We start from the raw sequence: 23,358 nt of genomic DNA, 5'->3' as shown, positions 1-23,358 counted from the left end.
CATAGGGTCTTGACTTGGGAGGTGGCTAAAGGTGTAGAATTTTCAATTAAGACAGGGTACATGTGGAATTATCGGGCTGGAAAGTACGACAAGCTTAGGAGTTTGATTGGCTCAGTGCATGGCATGTACAACTGCAAGGACTAGAAGTTGATAGTGCATGGGAGGTAGTTAAGAAGTGCTTGCATGAAGCAATGGCTGACTGTATACCTAGAGTCCGAATAATAAATCAAGTAGGGGTTAAATGGATGAATAACACCATTAAGCTTTTGAGCTGCAAAAATAGAAACAACTATAGAGGGAATTTAAGGAGAAAGGTGACCAGCAGGCACATGAACGGTATAAAGCGCAGGCCAGAAGGGTGACGAGTGTGGTAAGAAAAGCAAAAAAGGATTACGAAAGAACATTGGCCATGCAGGCCAAAGAGAATCCTAAACAGTTTTTTAGATATGTAGCAAGTAAAAGGAAAAATGTACATGGCAGAATGATTTTAAAGAATGCCGATGGTAGGGAGGTAACTGAATCAGTTGAGATAGCTGAGTTACTGAGTGAGCACTTTGCAAGAATATATCATCCAGGTGGTGACATTGCAGAAACGAATAAACCAGTAGATTATATGGGAATTGTGGTGAATGAAGTGGAAGTGAGTAGTCTATTGCATAACCTCAATGTCAATACATCTGTGGGATTGGATGGTATACCAGCTCGTGTAGTACGAGAAGCAGCTAAAGAATTGTCAGTACCCTTGACCATTTTGTTTAATTTGAGTCTCGGGTCTGGGTTAGTCCCGAGCGGGTGGAAGGAGGGGAAAATAGTTCCACTGCATAAAGGTGGTTCCAAGACTGCTGTTGTAAATTACCGACCGATTAGCATATCAGGAATCATTGTCAAGGTCTTAGAGAAATTAGTCAAGAAAAGAATACAGGATTGGATAGATGAAAATGGGATATTGTATGGGGGACAACATGGTTTTGTGAAGGGTAGATCATGCCTCAGTAACTTGCTCACAGTGACGGCTGAACTGGATAGGGGTAATGCGTTTACAGTGATACTACTGGACCTTGCCAAGGCCTTTGACAGGATACCACATGGAACCCTAATCAGTAAACTGGAGCAGATGGGGATAGATATAGGGTTGGTAAGATGGATAGGAGGGTGGTTGAAGGAGAGATACCAGAGAGTGGTTTATTCAGGAGTGGAGTCAAAAAGACAGCTTGTGACTAGTGGAGTGCCGCAGGGCTCTGTTCTTGGACCACTGTTTTTCAATTTGTTCATCAATGATATTGGAAAGGATTTGAGAGGAAGTGTTCACTTGTTTGCTGATGATGCAAAGTTGGGTAGAGCAATTGTGAGTGCACAGGATGTCAAAATTTTACAGGATGATTTGGATAGTTTGGAGGACTGGGCTAGGAAATATGGATGTCAGTTTAATGTGGCAAAGTGTAAGGTTATGCACTTTGGGGTGAAAAGAACAGCAGCAGTATATCGCATTGGTGGAACCGTACTCCAGGAGATTGATGAGGCCAGGGATTTGGGAGTGCTGGTGGATAGGGAGTTGAAGTTTAGGGGCCACATTGCAAAAGTGACTAAAACAGCTCACCAAATCACTTGGCTTATGAAAAATACTTTAACATGCAGAGACAAACAAGTTGTTGTTCCTCTGTATCGAGCCTTGATAAGACCCCATCTGGACTTCTGTGCCCAGTTATGGGCACCAGGGTTTCTTCGTGATGGGGAGGAAGTGGAGAGGGTCCAGAGACGAGTGACCAAGATGATAGCAGGTCTGTGGAATGAACCTTATGAGAATAGGTTGAGGATTTGTGGGTTGCAGAAATTGGACGATAGGCGAAGGAGGGGTGATATGATTGAGACATTCAAATTACTGAAGGGTTTTTATAAGATTGATCCAGAAGATATTTTTGAAAATATGACTGGTGGTAGGAGACTAGGGGCCATGCATGGAAGCTGGGCAAGAGCGTGGTTGACAAGGGTGTTAGAGCTAGGTTTTTTTACTTGGAGAGTGGTGAATGAGTGGAATAAGCTTCCAGAGTCTGTTGTGGGTGCTACGACCGTGAATGAGTTCAAGGCAAGATATGATAGATACTGTGTGAATGCTGAATGGTTGTTCCAGACATGATGTTAGGGCCTCCCTCGATGAGTCTGTCGACTCCTTATAGAAATTGAGAATGAATGCAGTCATAAAAGGGTTGAGAGCTAGATTTTTCTCTTATAGAGTGGTACTTGATTGGAATGGACTGCCTTTGTGGGTTTGGGAGTCCAGGTAGTGTGAATAAATTCAAGAAATGGAAACTTTGAAATAACATTTAACAAACAAAGCAACTAAAATTACTAAAATGCTTTCTTGAATTCATTATCAAAGTATTTGAATTCCATCTTAAAATACAAACTAACCATAATCTTTGTTTACCATGCTAATAGTCTGTAATTATTGAATCCAGAATGCTTTTTAAATGCTGATATAAATGTTGATATTTATTTATTTATTTTATTTTTTTTTTTTTTTACTGACTAGGAGCTGATGAGCATACTGGAACTGATGGAAGGCCAGAATATCTGCTGGTGTTATCATTAGCACCCTTAGGATGTTTGCATGATTATCTTCTTAATAACCATATTGATTGGCCAACATTATGTAAAATGGCACAGACCATAACTCGTGGATTAGCTCACCTTCATACAGAAATAAAGAAAGGGGGTAGGTCATTGCATTTTTTTTTTTTTTTTTTTTTTTAATTACCAAAAAGTTGTCATTTCAACATGGTACAATATATTACCAAATATACAATTCATATATCCACACTAGCCATAATATTAGTCATTCTCAGATTTACTGGAATTCACCAGTGACATGAGACTAAGCAACCTGGCAGACAGTATCTATGTTTCTGTAGTGTAATAATTAGCAAAGGTCATCTTGACCTAAGTAACTTCAAATGAGAATAAATTGGAAGCCAGATGGGATAGTAAGATTATCTCAGAATCCATTATCATGCCAGGATGATTGTACAGTGTGTAATGTATACTGGGAATTACTGGGAATGGTGGGATAAACAGAAAAATGTTTACACTTTTTTCCATGAAAAAGTTCCATAAAAGTAAATTTCACTTTTATGGAACTAAATATATTACAATAAAGAAAACCGATCTATCATGACTGTGATTTAATAATAATAAAAAAAGTTCATTGGATAATACATCTGATATTGCATTGTTTTAAGTATAAAGGCTGCATTTAGTAATGCTATCATGGACTTGTGAATACAATGACACTGTGAATAGTGCATTAAGAAAAATCATATGGCATTTGTGTTCTTTATTAGAAGAAAAATCAGTTTTCTGATGATCCAAAAATTGGGTTTACTATTATTCAAGACAATATCATATTTCTTTAAAAAAAAAAAAAAAAAAAAAAAATCTTAAATAAGTGATAAATGAAGACATCTAGAAGTACAAGGAAGAAACAGGACTACTGCTGGAAGCAACTATCATTGCAAAATTGAGGCCACATCAGTTGAACTGAATTTTGAAAGTTAGTGCAAGAATCACAACAAATAATGCTAATGTTAGATAACTGTGTAGTAGAATGCATTTCAATCCCATCTAATTTTTTTAGATGAGTCAAAATATGACCCACATTGCTCAGATGGAATTTCAGTAGTACATTAGACATAAACCTGGTGCTTTTCACCAAGTCTGTTTGATGGATACTGTTATATTTCCTTTCTTAGATGATTTGGGGTTTTTCATCTCAAGTAAAGGGATTAATTATTGCTTACAATGAATTTTTACAATTTTGGTCGATCGAAGTATTTATTCATCCCATGTAATTGAATAAGGATTGAAGGATGAAATTCTCACACTTAAGGAAGTAGGTATTTGAAGCATTAGCATTTGTTAAGTAGCACAAATTTTAGAGTAATAAAGCAAGACAGTGGAATTGAATAAATAAAAATCTAAAAAAATTGGGGGGCTTCTGAGGATTGATGTCAAATGAAGATGACTTCCCATCATTTTGCAATCTTTAGGCAGTCACAGTTTAGATCAGGATGTGGCATTGTGCTTCACAACTCTCTTTGAAGTGACATTCATATTTAAAGCTGCTCCTATATAAAATCTTATGCTCTTCCAAGATTTTACATAGGAATAAATTGAATTCTACAGCTAGTAGAGTCTGTTCTCTATTGACCCATCTTATCAGAATGGGGAAGACAAATATGATCTTTGTGTTCTTATTGCATATCTTGACAGAATGGACCAAAATAGGAGTTTACAAGTGCAGGAAACCTGTAATAAATATCAGAGTAGGAAAAACAGTTGCAGTTTATCTTATATATATCAGAAAAGGTTAAGAGTTTATTTAATGACTTATATAAGACATAAAGACAAAATTTCTTTAAAATTCTAGAGATGTGTTCTCAGACTCTTATCACATATGGGAAGGATAGTTGCTTGTTGTTAGACGATTGGGAACAGGAGAATATTAGTCTGAGTCTGATATTCTCCTGCTATGTATGAAAAATTAGGGTGGGTATATTAAAGTAGAAAGCTGTGAAAAAAAGAATTACAAGACTGTTTGTGCATTTATTAGATGAGAACCAGATGAAATTATATCTTTTATAGTATTGCAAAACCTACCGTCATGAACATTGTATTGCTTGCGATTCATTACATCATTTGTCTCAAAAATATGAAATCATAAAGCTCATTTGACACTGCTTCAAAAGGAAATAGGCAGTATATATTAAATGTTGCTTCCTTAAGAAGACTGAAATAAAAGATGAGATCTGACAATATTGGAGATCTGGTAAAGCTTAATTATGTGCATGAATGATAATCTACTGTTCATCAGAAAAGCAATTTGCCATTTTGATAATTGAATCACCAGTAAATGTGTTGTACCAAAAGTCAGTTGGCATGCATGCAAGGTTTGCTTAGTTTAAGTATCGTTGTTTTGAAGATCATATAAACAGTAGATTACTGGAGTAGTATTATCAGGTCATGTACAAATATCATCAGGAAATTATGATTTTTGTTTGCTTATGGTAGAGTAAAATATGAATGAAAACAATGTAATTTCTGGTCAAATATAATATGCTTTCCAACCTGTAAAATTAAAAATTGCTAGCTAACAAGTAAATATCTCAGAAAAAGTGTTTATTTCAGAATTACTATGTAACAACTGAAACATGAAAAACTTCTAAGCCATATATATATATGTGTGAAGTTTTAATTCCTTTCATTCCTGCCCAAATAAAGCACAGTAACTGACCCCTTGACCTGCTTGGTTATAGAGACAGACATATTGACTAATGTTGAGAGTAAAGGGTACAGTATTTTAAGGATGGATACAGGATAAGAGAGGCAGAGGTATTCTGCTGATATTGGATGATTTTAAGTCTGTTTAGGGTGGAAAGTTATGACTGCAATACTAGTAACAATTTTCCATGTGGCAGTGAGTTTGAAGTCATTTGGTGTGTGGTGGAGTCTAACAAGATCAAATACATAATTGTGGTGTTGTTACAGGCTTAGTGGATTGGTTGCTAGTAATGATAAAATGCATTATCAAATAAAGATGATGGGTGCAAAACAACTAATCATCATGGGTGAATTTAATTATCTAAACATTGATTGAGTAGCTGTGAAATCTCATGAGAAGAATGAAACCAAATTCATTGAGCTGTTGCAAGACAACCACCTCAGCAGCATGTACCAGAAGGAACTCATGGTCAAAGAGTTTTAGATCCAATTATACTGTTAAAGGCAGTTTTAATTAATGATGTGAATGTTATGCATCCTGTTGATGACAGCGATCGTACAGTTGAATTGGGAAGTGGCTAAGTTTATAGATTTTCCATTCAGAAAAAAGGTTACATGCTGAATTACAAAGCAGAAAATTATGACCAACTGAGGTGTATGCTAGGTTCTTTCCCATGGTATTGTTTGCTTGATGGGAAGAATATCAGCAGTGCATTGGAAACATTTTAAAAAATGTTTAAATTATGCAGTATTGAACTGTGTCCCTGTCCCTAGAGTTCAAGGAATAAATAGGATAGTAGTAAAATGGATGTGTAATCTTATTAAACAAGAGAATCTTTAAAAAAATATGATTTCGAAGGAATGCCATATTTGTAAGGATTATGTCACTTATGAAAGTTATAAGGAGCAGGCCAGAAGAGTCATGATGTCAGGCTAAGCCCAAGTATGAAAAGAAGCTGACTCAGCAAGCTAAAGAATTATGTTATGTTGCAAGTAAAAGAAAGAATGAGTATGACAGAACACACCTGAATGCAGATAGTATGTGGTTGACAGATGAAGAAGAAACTGTTCAACTAATGAATGCCTGTTTTGCTAAAAGCTATCAACCTAGTGTATGCAGCATTGAGCTTACTGCTACCACTTCATGGATGAAGAAACTCAGGTATATGAGGAGGAGGTATAGAGCTGTTGTACCAACACAATAAGAATTCAGCAATAGGGACTGATGGGATATTGACATGGATGCTAAAAGATTGTGCAACTGAATTGGTTATTCCTTTTTGAGCCTCAGAACAGAGAAGACTCCCCGGGAGTAGAAATAATGTATGATAGTATAATATATGTAATATGCATTGCACGAGGGTGGTGCAGTGGAGTGGTGGTTAAGATTGTGAAAATTTTAATAAGAGCTTGCGTACTGAAATGAATTGACAGAGGATCTATACTTTGCAGTGAACAGCATGGGTTTACTAAGGAAAGGTCATGTTTAAGCAACTTGGTCACATTTTATAATATTGTTGTCATCATTGAGTTAGACAAGGGGTCTGCATACACCATAATATTTTTAGACTTTGCTAAGGCTTTTGACAGGATACATGAAAGATTTGCATAAATTGGAAAATATGGGATTGGATTAGAAATTATTAGTGTGGTTAAGAGGATGGCTAAAAGTCTATCAAAAGATGGTATATGGGGGATGTGAGTCTGCAAGATTTAAGGCAAGTGGTATAACACAGAAATCAGTACTTGGTTCATTGTTTCATTCTTTACAATAATGACATTGGGCAAGATTTTGACAAGTGACATAACTGTTTGCTGATGATACAAAGATAAACAGAGAAATCAGGAATGAGGCTGATATGTAGTATTTGCAGAATGATTTGAATATGCTGGAATTGTGGGCATGTAAAAAATGGCTGTCAGTTCAATGTTTACAAATGTAAAGTTATGCACTTTGGTGTAATGAGATATCCAGTGTCATATTATATTGATGGATTATGCTCAAGGAAACTGATCAGGCTAGAAATCTTGGAGTTTTAGTAAACTGGACGTTGAAGTTCAAGAGCTATGTAGTAAAGATTACGAATGCCACTCAGAAGATAACTGCAATGCTGATTGACGTGTAAGGATAAGGAAGTCATTTTGTCTCTTTGCAAAGCCTTGATATGGTCTCACTTGGATTATTGCATGCAGGTCTGGTCTGCTGGTTTCCATGTGATACTGATACACTGGAGAGAGTGGAAAGTTGTGCGTAATATTAGGATTGTGGAATAATACAGATTATGAATACAGTGATGATTATTGAGAATTTGTGGACTGTAGTCAACAGGAGAAAGAGAGATGAAATGATTGAGACTTATAAATTTCTGAGAGGATAATACTGGATACCAGTAGGTGGAATTTAAAATTTTGTGGACTGGGAGAGGACATGAAAGGTGAGTTAGCCGATCTCATGCAAAGGTAACAGGGTTTTTTCTTCCATAAACTTAGGTTTTTCCTCCCGCATACAGACAAATTGGCCTTCGTGGCCCATGCAATTTAGAGACAAAAAAAATGCTAGTGGTAGTGGGCAGTAGATTGTGTTGGTGTAGATGATAGTGACGGATGGAAGCAGTGGAGATGGAGAGTGGTAGAGTAGGTGTCCACCCTCGATGAATCTTTGGACTCCTTGGAGGTGTCACAAAATAATAAGAATAATTGCTTCCCCCCCTCTTGGTTCATTTTTCTTCTTCTGTTCTCCCCACCCCTCCTCACAGTATATTGAAATACTACTATTATGCTGATTCACTTATTGCATCATGATGTTTATAATATGCAAATTTATTAACACCAGTAAACACCAATTTTACAAAGAAAATTCCATTCCTTACAATATTTCCAAAGAATAGAACAGATCAGGACAACAAAATTTTGCCTAAATAAATTCTTTATATAAAAGTACTGCTGAATTTGTAAGCAACTGAATACCAGAAAAAAGGGCTGAGTAGTAAAATCATCAGTAATGTCTATATGATTTCACTCTTTATCGTATTTCACTTTTACAGTAAACTCTTGTTTACTGCTGTCCAGGATTCATCAAATTCCTGATATATATATATATATATATACATATATATATACATCCCCAAAGGATGCACAAGATACTATAATAGTACTATATGATGTTTACATTATTATTAATTGTCTGTCAGCAATTAATGTCTATCTGCTATTTGTCAGGATCCCCATATAGTCAGATCTTATATTTTAATCTTCTTGTGCTTTTAACTGTACGAAACCATAATAGATTTTGGTCTTCCTCTAGGGTCTTTTTTTCCTGCCATCTCATTAAAAAAACCTATAATAATTTCAGTTTAATCCTTTATCCAAGTGTAAGTAAATAAAGTTTGCGCCTGAAAATATCTTCAGGACTGAGGTAAGGTGGTGCAACACCAGGCAACTCTGAGCAAAGGTGGACCAAGCTCTCATCACTCCTTGTCTCAGTATCTCCCATAATGCAAAGCACATCTCCTTGCGGACATGTATACTGCTATGCATTAAGGGAAGGGCCACTACCCAGACCGGTTTCGACCTTTATCGAGGTCTCGTCAGTGGGAGACAGACCCAAACGTGGAGATAAGGCAGAAGCAATAGGAGAGGTCATATTTACCTGTACAAGTTGTCAACAGGTGTACCACCTTATTATTGAATTACTCTGGATTTAGAGAAAGATGTTGGAAGTTTATTCTGCACTTGGTTAGACTATAATAATTTTAGTTTAATCCTCTATCCAAGTGTAAGCAAACAAAGTTTGCGCCTGAAAATATCTTCAGGACTGAGGAAAAATAAACTTCCAACATCGTTAAAAACCTGTTTTAGTAACCTTTTCCTTTCCTCACATATTCTGCCACATTTGTGAGCAGAACCAATATTCTTTTCTCTCAAAACTTTCACATCTGCTTTCTGTAGTCTTTGATCACTGTTTTCTTTTTAACTCAACTCTGAGATTTATAAGTTAAAATTGGTTTTGAATGCTGTCTTCTATACTGCTAATTTCTTTCATATTCAATGTAAATTTATTTTGCTGACTCTGCATCATGCCAGCTTTGCTTTTTTTATTATATACGTGTGTAGCTCAGTGGATGTGGTGTTTGCACTCCATAGCGCTTTACTGCATGAAGGAAGACTTGGTTTTGATCTAGTTGGCAACTAGAGGAAATTTTGCTAAGCCTTTTTTCGACCGGTTCCCGAGTTAGTTGATTACTGACACAGGCAAGCATGTTTTTTCTCCAGGAAACTCAGGTTTTTCTTCATGTTAACTCAAGAAAATCGACTGTAGAACCCACGCTATTTCAGACAATAAATATATTGTGTTAGGGAACACGAGATGGTGTCACTTGTTGAGCTATCTCTAATTGGGTACCAGTGGAGATTGAACTGCCCACTCAGTCTCCAAAAGATAGATAGGGCTAAAACGGCCATGCCTACTCCCTATATGGGAATAAAAAGTCGTTAGCTGATTTTTTTTTTTTTTTAATGTCATATTTATTTTGCCATTGTAATTAGAAATTTTGCCTAGATAGCAGAATCTTTTACTTTTGTAGTCCTTCATTGAGAACAGTTTTTGCCTTTGGTGATTTTGACCAAATTTATCACACTAGTTATTTAATCTATTCAAAGAATCCTGAAGATGTACACTATGTTTATTTAGGAGTATAAATAAAGTAAAAAAGCTCAGTTGAATATCTCTAATTTTGATATCAGGTTTGATGTCACTTTCCTTCATAATGATATAGATGAATTCATATAGATGATTAATAATAGTAGAGATAGTGTGTATCTTTGTCTTTCACCCTATGTTGCATTAAAAAATCATTGTATTCCTCTGTATAATGTACTAATGATACATTATTATTATTATTATTTAGGCTTCTTAGGAGTCAAAAGACTTATCGTGGGAGGTTCCTCCTAGGAAACACAAAGTCTATCATACCACTCCTTAAACTCATTGACCGTTCTCGCTCTCACCACTATCAGGTAATGCATTCCACGGTTCAACCACCCTCCATGCAAAGAAACTGCTCCTCACTCTCTTGCTCACAGTTTCCTTTCATAACTTCCAGGGATGGCCTCTTGTCATCACTCCTTCCTGCTGTTCAATCCAGCAAAAGAACTCCTGGGTGTCAACCCTGTAACCAGTTCTCAACAGTTTAAAAGTCTCAATCATATCACATCTCCTTCTATCCACCAAACTCTGCAGTCCACATTCTTTCAGCCGATCCTTATAACCAACATTGTACAGTCCTGAAACTCTCTTTGTTATCTGCCTCTGTACCCTTTCCACAGTTAATTTATCCCCTTCAAATCCCAGTGACCAAATCTGAGAACAATAGTCTTAAGTGTGGTCTGATCAGGTTCTTATACAACAGAATGATAACTCTTTTATCTCTGCAGGTCAGCGTCCTTCTCATTATTGCAGCAATCCTCTGTGTTACCTTCACCACCTTTGCAATATGTCCTTTGAATTTCAGGTTTCTATGAATCATCAACCCCAGATCTCTTGTCTCTCCTACTTCCTCCAGTATATCTCCTCCAATGGAGTATGCAGCGTCCCATCGATTTCAAATCCTCTTGCATGACTACCACATCTGCACTATTACTAATAACCCTTCCCAGCTTCACATCATCTGCAAACAACTGAATATCCCCTTGAAATCCACTGACAGTGTCATTGATATAAAGGTTAAACAATATAGGTCCCAGTACTGAGCCCTGTGGGACCCAACTTGTAACCCTCTGCCTCCTTGAAACTGCCCAACCATACACAACTCTCTGATATCTATCGGACAGCCAATCCTGAATCCAGTTGACCAACCTGACATCCAAACCCATGTGCTACAACTTAAATATCAGCTTATCATGTGGCACCCTGTCAAATGCCTTTCCCTCATTTACTGCTCTTGTAACTTTATTATAAAAGGCTAGCATATTACTAAAACAAGAGTGCCCCCTCAGAAATCCATGTTGACTCTCACATTACCCTCATCTTCCCAATGTTGTATACAGTCTGTAACTAATTTCTCCAAGATCTTAACAACTACTGATGACATACAAACTGGTCTATAATTAGACACTTCCAGTCTTCTACCACTCTTATGCAATGGCACTATCTTACCTTCCTTCCATTCCCCGTAGCCAGACTTTCATTGAAAAGCCAAGTCAAAGGAGCTGTCAGTTCCTTAGCACATTCTCTCAAAACTCGTGGTGAAATACCATCCAGTCCCACAGCTTTACTGACATCCAGAGTACTCAGTATTTGGAACACACACTCTCCTCCTGCACCTCTAAACCTCGAACCTGCCCTATCCTTCTAGTATTAAAATTTACTCCTCCAGGATGAAATACACCAATAAAGTGTTCATTAAACAATTCCACTATGTCCTCTGCATCAGTCACTCTATTTCCATTTTTATCCCACAATGTCATTCTTCCACAATCATTTCTCCTCCTACTGGCCACATAGCTAAAAAATTCCCTAGGATTTTCTTTGGATCTTAGGGCCAATCTCTTCTCATATTCCAGTTTTTCCTTCCTTACCATACTAGTCACTCTCCTGGCCTGTGTCTTATATTCTTCATGCATCTGCTCTTCACCTGTCTCCTTGTATCTCTTCCATAGCCTCTTTTTTGCTTGCAGTTTAATATCCTGTTTTATTAAAGCTCCTGTTTAATATTGTTTGTTATCCACTTTACACCAAATTGTATCCTCTTCTTCACTTGTGAAATACAGCTTACTATTGCTGCTAACAAATATTCCTTCACAATTTCCCAAGCACTAATGATATCCCGGCCTTCCAATTCCTCCCTCCATGAAACTTCCCCAAGTTGATGTCTGAGATTATTATAATCACCTGCCTTATAATTCCACATATGTTCCTGTCTCTTTGATACTCCTGCATGTCTATTCATCTTCCAAGTCAAAACCATATGGTCACTCTCTCTAACTGGTAGGAGAGATGTCATCTCAGTTATTATCAACTCTTCTGATGCTATGACCAAATCCAAAACTCTTGAACCTCTTGTTCCCTCTACTACATGTTGCCTAAGATATTTGTCCCTCAAGAATTCTAGAAATTCCATTCCCTTATTGCTACATGCATCTTCCTCTTCCCAATTTATACTGCTGTAGTGAAAATCTCCCATTACAATCATTCTTCTTGCACTTGCCAAGCTCAACTGTCTAAACATCTCCTGGTCCCCACCCTCTGTGCTCCTTGGTTTGTAGCAATACCCTACTAAATATCCTGTCTTGCCGATCTCTACCTCACACCATATGCTTTCCAAAGCCTCCACTCTTAGAGGACATAAGTCATCACTTATCATAAGCAGTACTCCACCACCACCGCCACGCTTTCCCTTCCTATCCTGCTGAAAAATGCTGTACCCTGCTACTTCTATTCCTGTTATTATATCCTCTTCTGTCAACCACGTCTCAGTGATCCCAATAATCTTTGGCCAGGCTGATGCTATCAGTGCCACCAATTCCTCTCCTTTATTCTGGATACTCCTGGCATTAGCATAAAGCATAAAAATGCCACTATTTCTATACCCAGCATTATCCCCTCTAGACTCCCCTAGGCTCAGTGCTACCTGATGTTGTCCCCCTTCTCCCAAATACCCTTTCCCACAAGAGGCCACCCCTGCTACCATCCACCTTGGGCATTCAATGTTTCCCTGCATTGACACACTGACTCGTTCAGAACAGCAATCTCTCCAGATGCCTATGTCCTTCCTCATTCAAATGCAAGCAGTCTCTCGCATATAATTCCTCTCTGTCCTCAAACGCTGTCCAAGCACCCACATATTCCAATCCTCTCTTCTGACACATTCTAGCTATTATGTTATTCAATATTACTGCTCTTCTGCTCAGCTCATCACAATCATACCTAGGCAGCATGCACACTATCTTTCCTCTCTGTGTCTTCTTTCATACTACCTCAAGCAAGAATCTCATATCTCTCGCTGCCCAATTTATATTGCCTCTCAGGTCATTTATTCCTACCATCACAATCATCTCATCCACCCTTTCACCCTTCTTAATTGCCATAGCCACAGTTTCTATTGTTCCTCCAGGTAAACACTCCTCTTCTATCTTGCATACCACGGATCATTGAGTCACCATACATTACACCTCTTACCATTCCCTCTCTTCTCTTCTGTCATTCCCATAACTCTCTCTCATTTCCTCTCTTCCACTTATCCCATTCATTCTATTCTCTCCTCTTCTATCATTCCCTCCTTCTACTGTTCCCATTCTCTCCTCTTCTATCACTCCCATACTCCTCTCTCATTCCCTCTCTTCCACTTATCCTGTTCTCTCCTCTTCTGTTGTTCACATAACTCTCTCATTTCCTGTCTTCTATCATTCCCATACCTCTCTCCTACTGCTTCTATACTCTCCTCTTCTATCATGCCTAAACCTTGCTCTCATTCCCTCTCTCCTACTGCTTCTATTCTCTCCTCTTCTATCCTTCCCAAAACTTTTTCTCACTCCTACTCTGATTCGCCTTACATACATCTCTTCCATTCTCCTAATCTCATTCACGAGATATTTCAGCTCATCTATCCCTCTCTGCAAGTTAGTCACTCTTACTCGCCATTCATTTACCCAATCAAAACTATCTCCGTAAACTTCACTGTCATTCAAGCCTTCCACACTCCCGACTCTTATTTTCTCATTCATACTTCGCTCGTCATTCTCTCCTATCACACTACTAGTCTCCCATTCGTCATTTTCTCCTATCGCACTACATCGAATAATAAATAACCAGGTCTTTATGGCTGACAGCATCTTCAAGAAGTTATGTAACATAAGTAAAAAAAAAAACTGTGTAAGTTAAATTCTGGTTATTTATTATTCATGCAAATCAACTCATAGTGAATTACCTAAAAATGTACTACATTTACCACAAATAATTGTATCATTTGAAAAGCTTTTCTTTTGGCACCTATGTTATTATTTGACACTCCAGGGAGTCCAAAAACTCATTAAGGAAGGGCACCTACTCTACAACTCTGTCTCCACCACACAATCCACCAACTGACTGCACTACACCAATGCTATCATACCGCCAACCACCACCACTAGTATTTCCACAGACAATCACAAACATCCATGCCCATGGCAGGATCTTGTTGTGTGACTTTTCCAAATCTATAAACTTAAATACAGATCCCTATTATATTTCCATAATTTCTCAACTAACTATTAAAGTGAACACCTGTTTGTCTTGAAAATCCAGCTCCAGCTTATTCTTCAAGTTTGTCTTCAGAAATTAATTTATTCTGTACTTCCAGAATATATATATATATATATATATATATTGGTTTTTATATCACCTTTATCATTGATTCCTTTTACAGTACTCTTTCTTCATTTTTTAGCTTCAACATCTACGGAATGTTTTGTCATCTTCATGATATTTATCTTATATAATCTTGCTCATGTCTTCTCTTGACTTTTATTTAGCTACTTTTATACACAGTTTACCTTTCTTGCATTTTTCTTTGTATTTTCTCAGCACATTTGCAAATTTTATTAGATAGAGTTTCGTATGCTCTTTTCCATGACTGCCTCTTTAATTTTCTGAGTCCACCACAAAGTTTGGATTTTTCTATACTTGCAAACAACCTCATCACTTACATCTGGCTGAATCAGTGAGTGTTTTTTTTTTTGTTTTTTTTTTCAGAGTTTTCCACTGAGACTCGAAGATCTGGTTCTTGTTTTCAAAACTTTCATTGTTTTCTCCAATATTTATATATTTGAATCTACAGTTTACCTTTGAAAGCTGCTAGACTTTAATATTTAGGGTAAAATTCCACATATTTGTGAGTTATACTATAACTGAGCTTAGTGTCTATCAGTTCAAACAAGAATAAAAGGTAGACCCTGCCATATGTGTCTGGATCCACCTTTGCCATTCCTTGCATGTGTTGCATTCACATACAGTTGACTATAGGAAACTCATTTATACCATGCTCGTTCACAATAACAAACTACCAAAAAAGTCAAGCTGACTTCAGACAATGCTATTAAAAAGAAAATTCACTCTAACAACTATACATGTAGTTCCTATGAGTTTGCTGTATTTGAATTCCAACAGTAGTAACTACTGTATACTTGTCAATCATATTTTTGCCTTTTATTATCTCTTTTAAGAATTTTTTGCTCTCCTGACAACTGGTTTATGGTTTAAAGTCTTTTTGACACAATTGTGATTGTATCAAAAGCAGTGCAGCTCTTGTGTATGCTCACTATCAATAGAAAGGTTAGTCATTTTGCAAAAAGAGCCTTAAGTGTGTGTGTGTCACAACTATCTTGATCAAGCTCATCAGATAGGTATATGAAAAATGTGTAAAAATGTACTATTGAATAAATGAACTAGATATGTATAATCATAGAGCAGACATTCATAATGACTTTATTATTACATTTATGAATGACTTAAAATTTCATTTTAGTAATTAATTTAATTTAAAATCATTCTCTTCTTATTTAGAAGGTTAAAATAGAAATGGCTCAAAATTGGTCAAAACATGTTGAATACCAACTAATGTTTTATGCTTAAAAGATGAAGTATCTGAAGTAAGAATGTTATGATAACATATAGATCTTTGTCCACAAGCCTTCATACCTCATTACTTACTATTATAATAATGGAATTAACTCACATAAAATATTCTTTATTAGTAGAATTTTTGCCTGAGTATCGCAGGCATCATCAGTACAAGTACAAAGGCTAATTAAACAATAACTGATATATTCACAAAGCAACCCCTAAGTAGCTAAGGTTAAATTTCCTAAATTTATTTTTTAAAAAAAACATATTTTTTATTTTTTTAATAAAATAAATACAATTTATATATATATGTGTATACAATTACAAAAGCTAGGAAAGATTTGCTGATTTATAGAGTACTATCTCCCACAAGGAGAAAAGACGTAGACCATCGGATCTGTTTAGGTTAGGGGAGTGAAGTAACATTTCACGTTTCTTTGTAAAGCCGTTCCATGAGGAACCGACTTTTGTTGTGAATCTCTTTTGTCTTGTTCCACTGAACTCTATGTCTAGTGTTGATGGCATGCTCTGCAAGTCCAGACTGTTCAGATTCAAGGTACTGAATATACGACTTGTGTTCTTCTAACCGGATCAGAGCAGATCTTCCTGTTTGTCCAAAATATGATAATCCACAAGAGCAGGGAATCTGGTGACACCTGGATAGCTGAGATGTGGGAGCTTGTCCTTTGGAGACATGAGGAATGTAGAGATTTTTCTGATGGGTCGAAAGGCTACACAAATATTTAGTGGTTTTAACAATTTAGCTATGCATTCGCTAATGCCTTGCACATAGGGGATAGGTATATGCATTGTTTCTTCTGTATTTGAAGAGGATGCTGAAGCACGACTACTTAAAGCTCTTTTTATGAAAGAATTTTTATAACCATTGGATATGAAGGAGGAATTAATATATTGTAACTCTTTTTGTAATAGTTCTTCTGAAGAACAAAAGGAGTGGACTCTATGAACCAGTGTATTTATAGTACCTGCCTTTTGACTGGGATGGTGATGTGATTCAGCATTGATGTACTGGCCTGTATGAGTCTCCTTCCTATAGACTGCGAATTGTAGGTTACCATCTGGTTGGTGAAGAATTAAGAGGTCTAGAAAGGTTAATTGCTTATTTACTTCTACTTCTAGGGGTGAACTGGATCCTTGGATGAAGTGCATTTATTTTTGAGAGAAACTGTTGTAATTCTTCCAAAGTGCCCTTCCATATTGCAAAAATGTCATCCACATATCCTCCATACCTCATTGGGTATTGACAATACAATTTGGTTGAAAAGACCTGGATTGAAATCCTGTCTAATACTTGAAGAACCTTTATAAGTACTTTTCAAGGTAAGTTAACTTGTCACATGTAAGTGGTAGACTTTTTTCCTCATGGAAACTTGGATTTTTCTTCCCTCACAACTATTATTATTATTATTATTATTATTATTATTATTACGGGTATCTCCATGGAGTCAGTAGACTCATCGCGGGAGACCCAAGCTAGCAAAACAATATCTGTCATATCTCTTCTTGAATTCATTTACAGATGAAGAGCTCACAACAAAGTCAGGCAATGAATTCCACTCATTCACCACCCTCCAGGCAAAAAACCTTGTTCTGACACCTTTGTTAACCACACTCTTCTTTAATTTCCAGAGATGACCTCTTGTTCTTCCATCACTATCACACAGCTGAAACATTTCCCCTGCATCAATCCTATAAAAACCTTTTAGTAATTTGAATGTTTTTATCATATCCCCTCTTCTTCGCCTATCAACCAATCTCTGCAATCCACAAGCTCTCAATCTATCAATGTAGGGAGCATTTTTTATATCACTCACCAACTTGGTCACTCTTCTCTGAACCCTCTCCACAGCCTCCTCATCTCCAAGGAATCCAGGTGACCAGACCTGAGCACAGTAATCCAAATGTGGAAGTATCAATGCTTTATAAAGGGGAATAATAACCTCTTTATCTCTGGATGTCAGTGTGTTCCTCAACAACCAAGTAATCCTATGTGCAATCTTGGACACCTTAGCAATGTGTCCTCTGAACTTCATCTCCTTATCTACCAATACCCCTAAGTCCCTAGCCTCATCAATCTCTTGGAGTACCTTTCCATCGATGTAGTACACAGCTGGTAATCTTTTAATCCCAAAATGCAAGACTTTACACTTTTCCACATTGAACTGACATCCATTTTCTTTTGCCCATTTTACCAGCTTATTTAAATCCTCCTGCAAACTTTCAACATCAGCTTGATTTTTTATTGCACTACACAACTTTGCATCATCAGCAAACAACTGAATATCTCCCTTTAAGCCGTTTCCTATATCATTTATATACAAATTAAACAACATTGGCCCAAGCACAGAGCCCTGAGGCACACCACTGGTCACCTGCCTCATTCTGGACTCGGCTCCTCCATACACCACCTTATGGTATCTCTCCCTGAGCCATTCTCCTATCCATATCACCAATTTAATATCCATTCCCATCTGCTCCAATTTGCATAACAGTGTTCTATGGGGTATCCTGTCAAAAGCCTTAGCAAAATCCAGAAGTACCACTGTGTAGCCAGTTCCTTTGTCCAACTCTGATGTTATTCTATTATGGATAGTTAATAGATTGCTAAGGCAGGATCTACCTTTAACAAAACCATGTTGGCCTCTATAGAGTATCATATCCTGATCCACCCATTCTTGAATTTTGTCTTTAACTAACTTTTCCAATACTTTTACCACTACTCCTGAGATGGTGATTGGTCTGTAATTCAATACTGCAGTTTTAGAGTCACCCTTATGCAAAGGAACCACTTTGCCTAACTTCCACTCCCTAGGGACCATACCAGAGTTCAAACTTAAATTAAATATCCAGGTAAGAGGGGTTGACAATTCATTTGCACATTCACGCAACACCCGAGCTGATATTCCATCTAAGCCTACCGCAGTGTTTGCATTTAAGTTTCGCAATATATTTAATACCTCTGATTCTTTAGCTTCAATTCTCACATTAGGTATTGCTATAGGTATAGAGATATCCTCACTTGGGTGATAGACTTTTGAGAAGTGATCACTCAGTAACTCTACTATTACATCTGATTTTGTCACCTCAATACCATCAGCACCCACTAAGGTTATCCTTCCGAAGTCATTCTTCCTCTTACTTGCCACATAGCGGAAGAACTCTTTGGGATTACCCTTGATCTCTTTGGCTAAGGTCTTCTCATAATCTGATTTAGCTTTTCTTACTATGCTGGTAACCTTCCTAGCTTGAGCCTTGTACTGCTCATGGGTGTCCTGATCGCCCTTCTCCTTGTAAATTCTCCATAACATTTTCTTTTTTTGTAGTTCAAGCTTGATACTACTGCTCATCCATCTAATGCCTGCCTTGTTTGACCTCCTGACCATGGGGACACAATCTGATATTGCTTTCCTCAGATACCCGCTGATTTTATCCCAAGCACTGCTAACATCTTTCCCTTGCAATATGTTCTGCCATGGGATGGCTGCAAGCTCACTCCGAAGCTTGTTATAATTGCCTAACCTGTAGTTTCGTACATACCCCTTCTTAATAGAAAAATCCACAGATTTTGCAACCTCCCAAGTCAATACCACATGATCGCTTTCACCAACTGGAGGTAACGAGGTCACCTTACTTAAGCATATAACCTCTGAACCAATAACCAGGTCCAACACTCTCACACCACGTGTCCCTTCAGTTACGTGCTGTTTCAAGTAATTATCTCGTAGCAGATGTATGAACTCCATTTCCTTTTTGCTACGTGATATTTCCTCCTTCCAATTGATATCACCATAATTAAAATCCCCCATAATAATCACTAAGCCTTCACTCATTGCACTAAGTTGCTGATGCATGAATTCAATATCTCCCCCTGTACTCCCTGGCCTATAGCAGCATCCAACTGTATATTTGGTTGCGTTGGTCACTATTTCGCACCAGACTGCCTCAAATGAACTCTCATTCACATGTCTATCATCATGATATACTACTTTCTTTGGCTGCAACACATCAGCTATCATCAACAGTACTCCTCCTCCTGTTCTATCTTCTCTATCCTCCCTGAAAATACTGTACCCATCACATTCAATTCCAGTGACCACATCTTCTGCTGACAGCCAAGTTTCACTAATGCCTACAACTTTTGGTGAGATTTCACTGACTAATGCCAAAAATTCTTCTCTCTTATTTCTAATGCTTCTAGCATTGGTATACAAAAATTGCAGATTCCCTCTAGATCTTGTACCGGCTTTAGAACTGATATATAAGTCACTAACTACCGTAGTCCTATGCCGATTTTTTTCCCCTCTCTTCTGCAATTTATTCTGCCTATAAGGATCAATAAATACACAATCAGTGCTAAAGTTTCTCTCTCTTACACTCAACCTTTTCAATATTAGTTTCCCTGCCCAATAACTTCAACCTGTTCAGAAAACAATAACTTCTTCAATCTCTTATGTCCTTCCATGTTAAGATGCAGTCCATCTCTAGCATACAACTGCCTTTTTCCTTCAAACACACTCCAAACATCAACAAACTCCAGACCTCTTTTTCTGCACATTCTTGCAATCATATCATTCATTATCATTGCTCGTCTACTTAACTCGTAATTGTCAAAACGAGGCAGCACACACACTATTCTCCCATTGACACTTTTCCTCTTCACAATATCTAATAATGTTCTTAAATCTTTTCCTACCCGATTTATACTACCTCTCAGGTCATTCGTACCCACCATAACTATCATCTTGTCTGTTTCATGCCCTCTCTTTATTGCTAAAGCCACTCTTTCTATTGTACCATCAGCCAAGCACTCCTCATGCATACCACTCTCCATACCCTTAATCATAGAATCACCATATATTTTACCACTATTAACTTCATTCAAGTTCACACTCATGGACTCATTCTCTACACTATTCAGCATGACTCTCCCAGCTTCATTACTCAACTCTCTATTACTTACCCCCCCCACTCTCACTACATCTCATTTCTTCTTGGCTACTTGTGGTTTTATTATGTTGACTCCCAATCACTCCCATACTATTTATTACTGAATCATTCACCAAAGACTCACCCATATGTAATCCTGTTCTAGTTACTTCAGCTAAAGTAATCTCTATAGTCCTAATTTCTCTGTTTAACACATTAAACTCAGCTTTAACTTCCAGTATCTCCTTACCGATCACTTCCACTTCCTCATGAAGAAGATGAAGGTCATTTTTCATTTTCATAAACTCCCGCCGAAGTTCTTCCGCTACGGTCCCGATGTCAGCTTCCATTCCTAAACGCTCCAGCCTATCCCGACACTTCTCACATACGTCGACATTTTCTTTCTTTTCATTTTGCCAGACCGACCACAGATCCTTCACATTTTTCGGTGCATACATGTAGCAGTTTCCGCAACGCATCCATTGCGAAAAATCTAACGCTGAGCCAGCCTTTCGTGTAGTAGTAGAAGTCCTGCGCGCCGCTGACGTACGTTTCTTGTTGGACGCCATCTTTACACGTTGATATAGTGATACAAACGGCAGTGAAAACACAATATATACACCACAGTTCTAAACAATAATACCACTGAAGGACACTTGTTTCTAACCGATGCACAATTTTAGCACAATTTGTGACAAAAAGCCACACTATATTTAACTTTAAAAACACGTTTTCTAGACTAGCTAAACTCGACCGCCACATTTACCAAGGACACTAGCGCCACCCCAAGAATACAACTGTATACAGAACCAAGCTACATGCTCATGCTTTCTATACCCTTTCTATACTACATGATCATTCTTTCTATAACTAGCAGGCAAGTTAGAACATGCACACACACAGTTGACAGACATACTACTCTGACCTTTTAACCTTAGTTGCTTTGGCTGTAGCCCCAAGTATCAGAAGCAGATTGGTCCATCTTACACAGTTTGACAATATCACTGTACAGATACAATCTGTACAGTGATATTGTACTGTGTGCTATTGTGATGTTGTATTGCTTAAAAAATATGATGTTGCAAGTTCATATGTTTGCCTTTTTATTATTGTTTGTTAATTAAACTAGTCTCAAATTACATCAGTTTCAGAATTAAGGAGAAAATCATAAAAATACCATATTGCAAATCTGTTCTACTTGCATGTTTATTTCTTAAATTTTACCATTATATTGTGTGTGAGAATCATAGGGAAAAAAAAAAAACTTGCAGTAGATCATAACCAGTTAATTAAGATTCATCTGAATTGAAATAAGATCTGCTGTTTGACAATTTCAGCTATTAAAAAAAGTGAGATGAGTTTACTATACTTTGAAAATAATAATTTGTATATGTTGAAATCAACAATAAAAATAAGGTTGTTAAAATTTTGAAATGGATATCTCCTAAATGTAAATTTTAAGTATTATACAGAATTTCTGTTTTTATTTGTTTATTATTATTTTTTTTTATAGATAAAGTAAAAATGTGCATTGCACATAGAGACTTGACATCTCGTAATATTCTAGTGAAAAATGATGGTAGCTGTCTTCTCTGTGATTTTGGTTTTGCTATATGTATATCTGGATCAAAGTACTATCAGAATGGTGAAGAACAGATTGCTGAAACAACATCTTTAGCTGATGTATGTTAACTATTTTAATGTACAATTTCAATGTTCCCTTTTTCTTTTAAAATTTATTTATTTTTATCTGTTTTCATGAACAACAAATAATGTTAAATTGCATTACTTACTTTCTGATTGTGGGACTTTTTTTTTAAATATCAAAAATTTATTTCCAGCAATGTTTCAGTTTTTCTCTTGCTTGTAGTTTAAACTATAATACATGATTTATTTTTATTTTTTTTGTAGACTACTCATTCCAATAGTAATATCTAGTGCTTAATTGAAAAGCTTAGAAATGGAGGAAAGATAACAGTAAAAAGGAATCAGATATAATAAAGGCACAAAAATTGAAGATGTTATGGATTCCTGGAGTAATTACTTTGAAAGCCTGTTAAATGAAATGAGCAGTGACAAAACACTAGTAGAAAATATTCAACACTAAAAAACACTACAAAAGCTATCCAAATCCAGAAATGTGGAAAGGCAGCTGGAGTAGATGATATTCACTAGAAGTACTCAGATATAGAGGTATCAAAGTTTTGCAATGGCTGCACTCCATAATTCAGAAGACCTGATAAAAAGTGATTTCAGTAGATCTTGTCATAGTTGCCATCTATAAAAAAAAACAGAAATAAAACAATGTGATAATTGCAGAGGAATTTTTCTGCTAAGTGTTTTTAGGTAAGATTTATGCAAGCGGCTTACTTGAGAAGAGGCTATGAAAAATTATGGAAGAGAAAAAACTTGGAGAGGAACAAGCTGGGTTTATTTCATATAGAGGTTGTCAAGATCAGAATTTCACTTTACAACAGATAGTTGAAAAATTGTAGGAATATAACAAGGACCTATACTTTGTGGTACAGATCCTTGTTATA

General features: G+C 36.9%; 1 protein-coding gene across 1 annotated transcript in view; it reads left to right on the top strand.

The window, feature by feature from the left end:
• The window catches only part of wit (kinase protein wishful thinking), a 226,228-nt gene that overhangs the window by 132,146 nt on the left and 70,724 nt on the right, over positions 1-23,358 (top strand). The window contains exons 5-6 of the mRNA XM_090412820.1: positions 2,531-2,713; positions 22,332-22,501. Of these exons, the coding sequence (XP_090268946.1) occupies positions 2,531-2,713; positions 22,332-22,501 (353 nt within the window). The remainder of the gene's footprint in view (positions 1-2,530; positions 2,714-22,331; positions 22,502-23,358) is intronic.

Source organism: Typopeltis vanoorti, chromosome 23 (assembly GCF_054136105.1).
Source record: "Typopeltis vanoorti isolate ZY-2024b chromosome 23, IOZ_Tvanoo_1.0, whole genome shotgun sequence".
NCBI lineage: Eukaryota > Metazoa > Arthropoda > Arachnida > Uropygi > Thelyphonidae > Typopeltis > Typopeltis vanoorti.
Note: the sequence above shows the minus strand (reverse complement) of the source record. Positions and strands in the feature narration are given on the sequence as shown.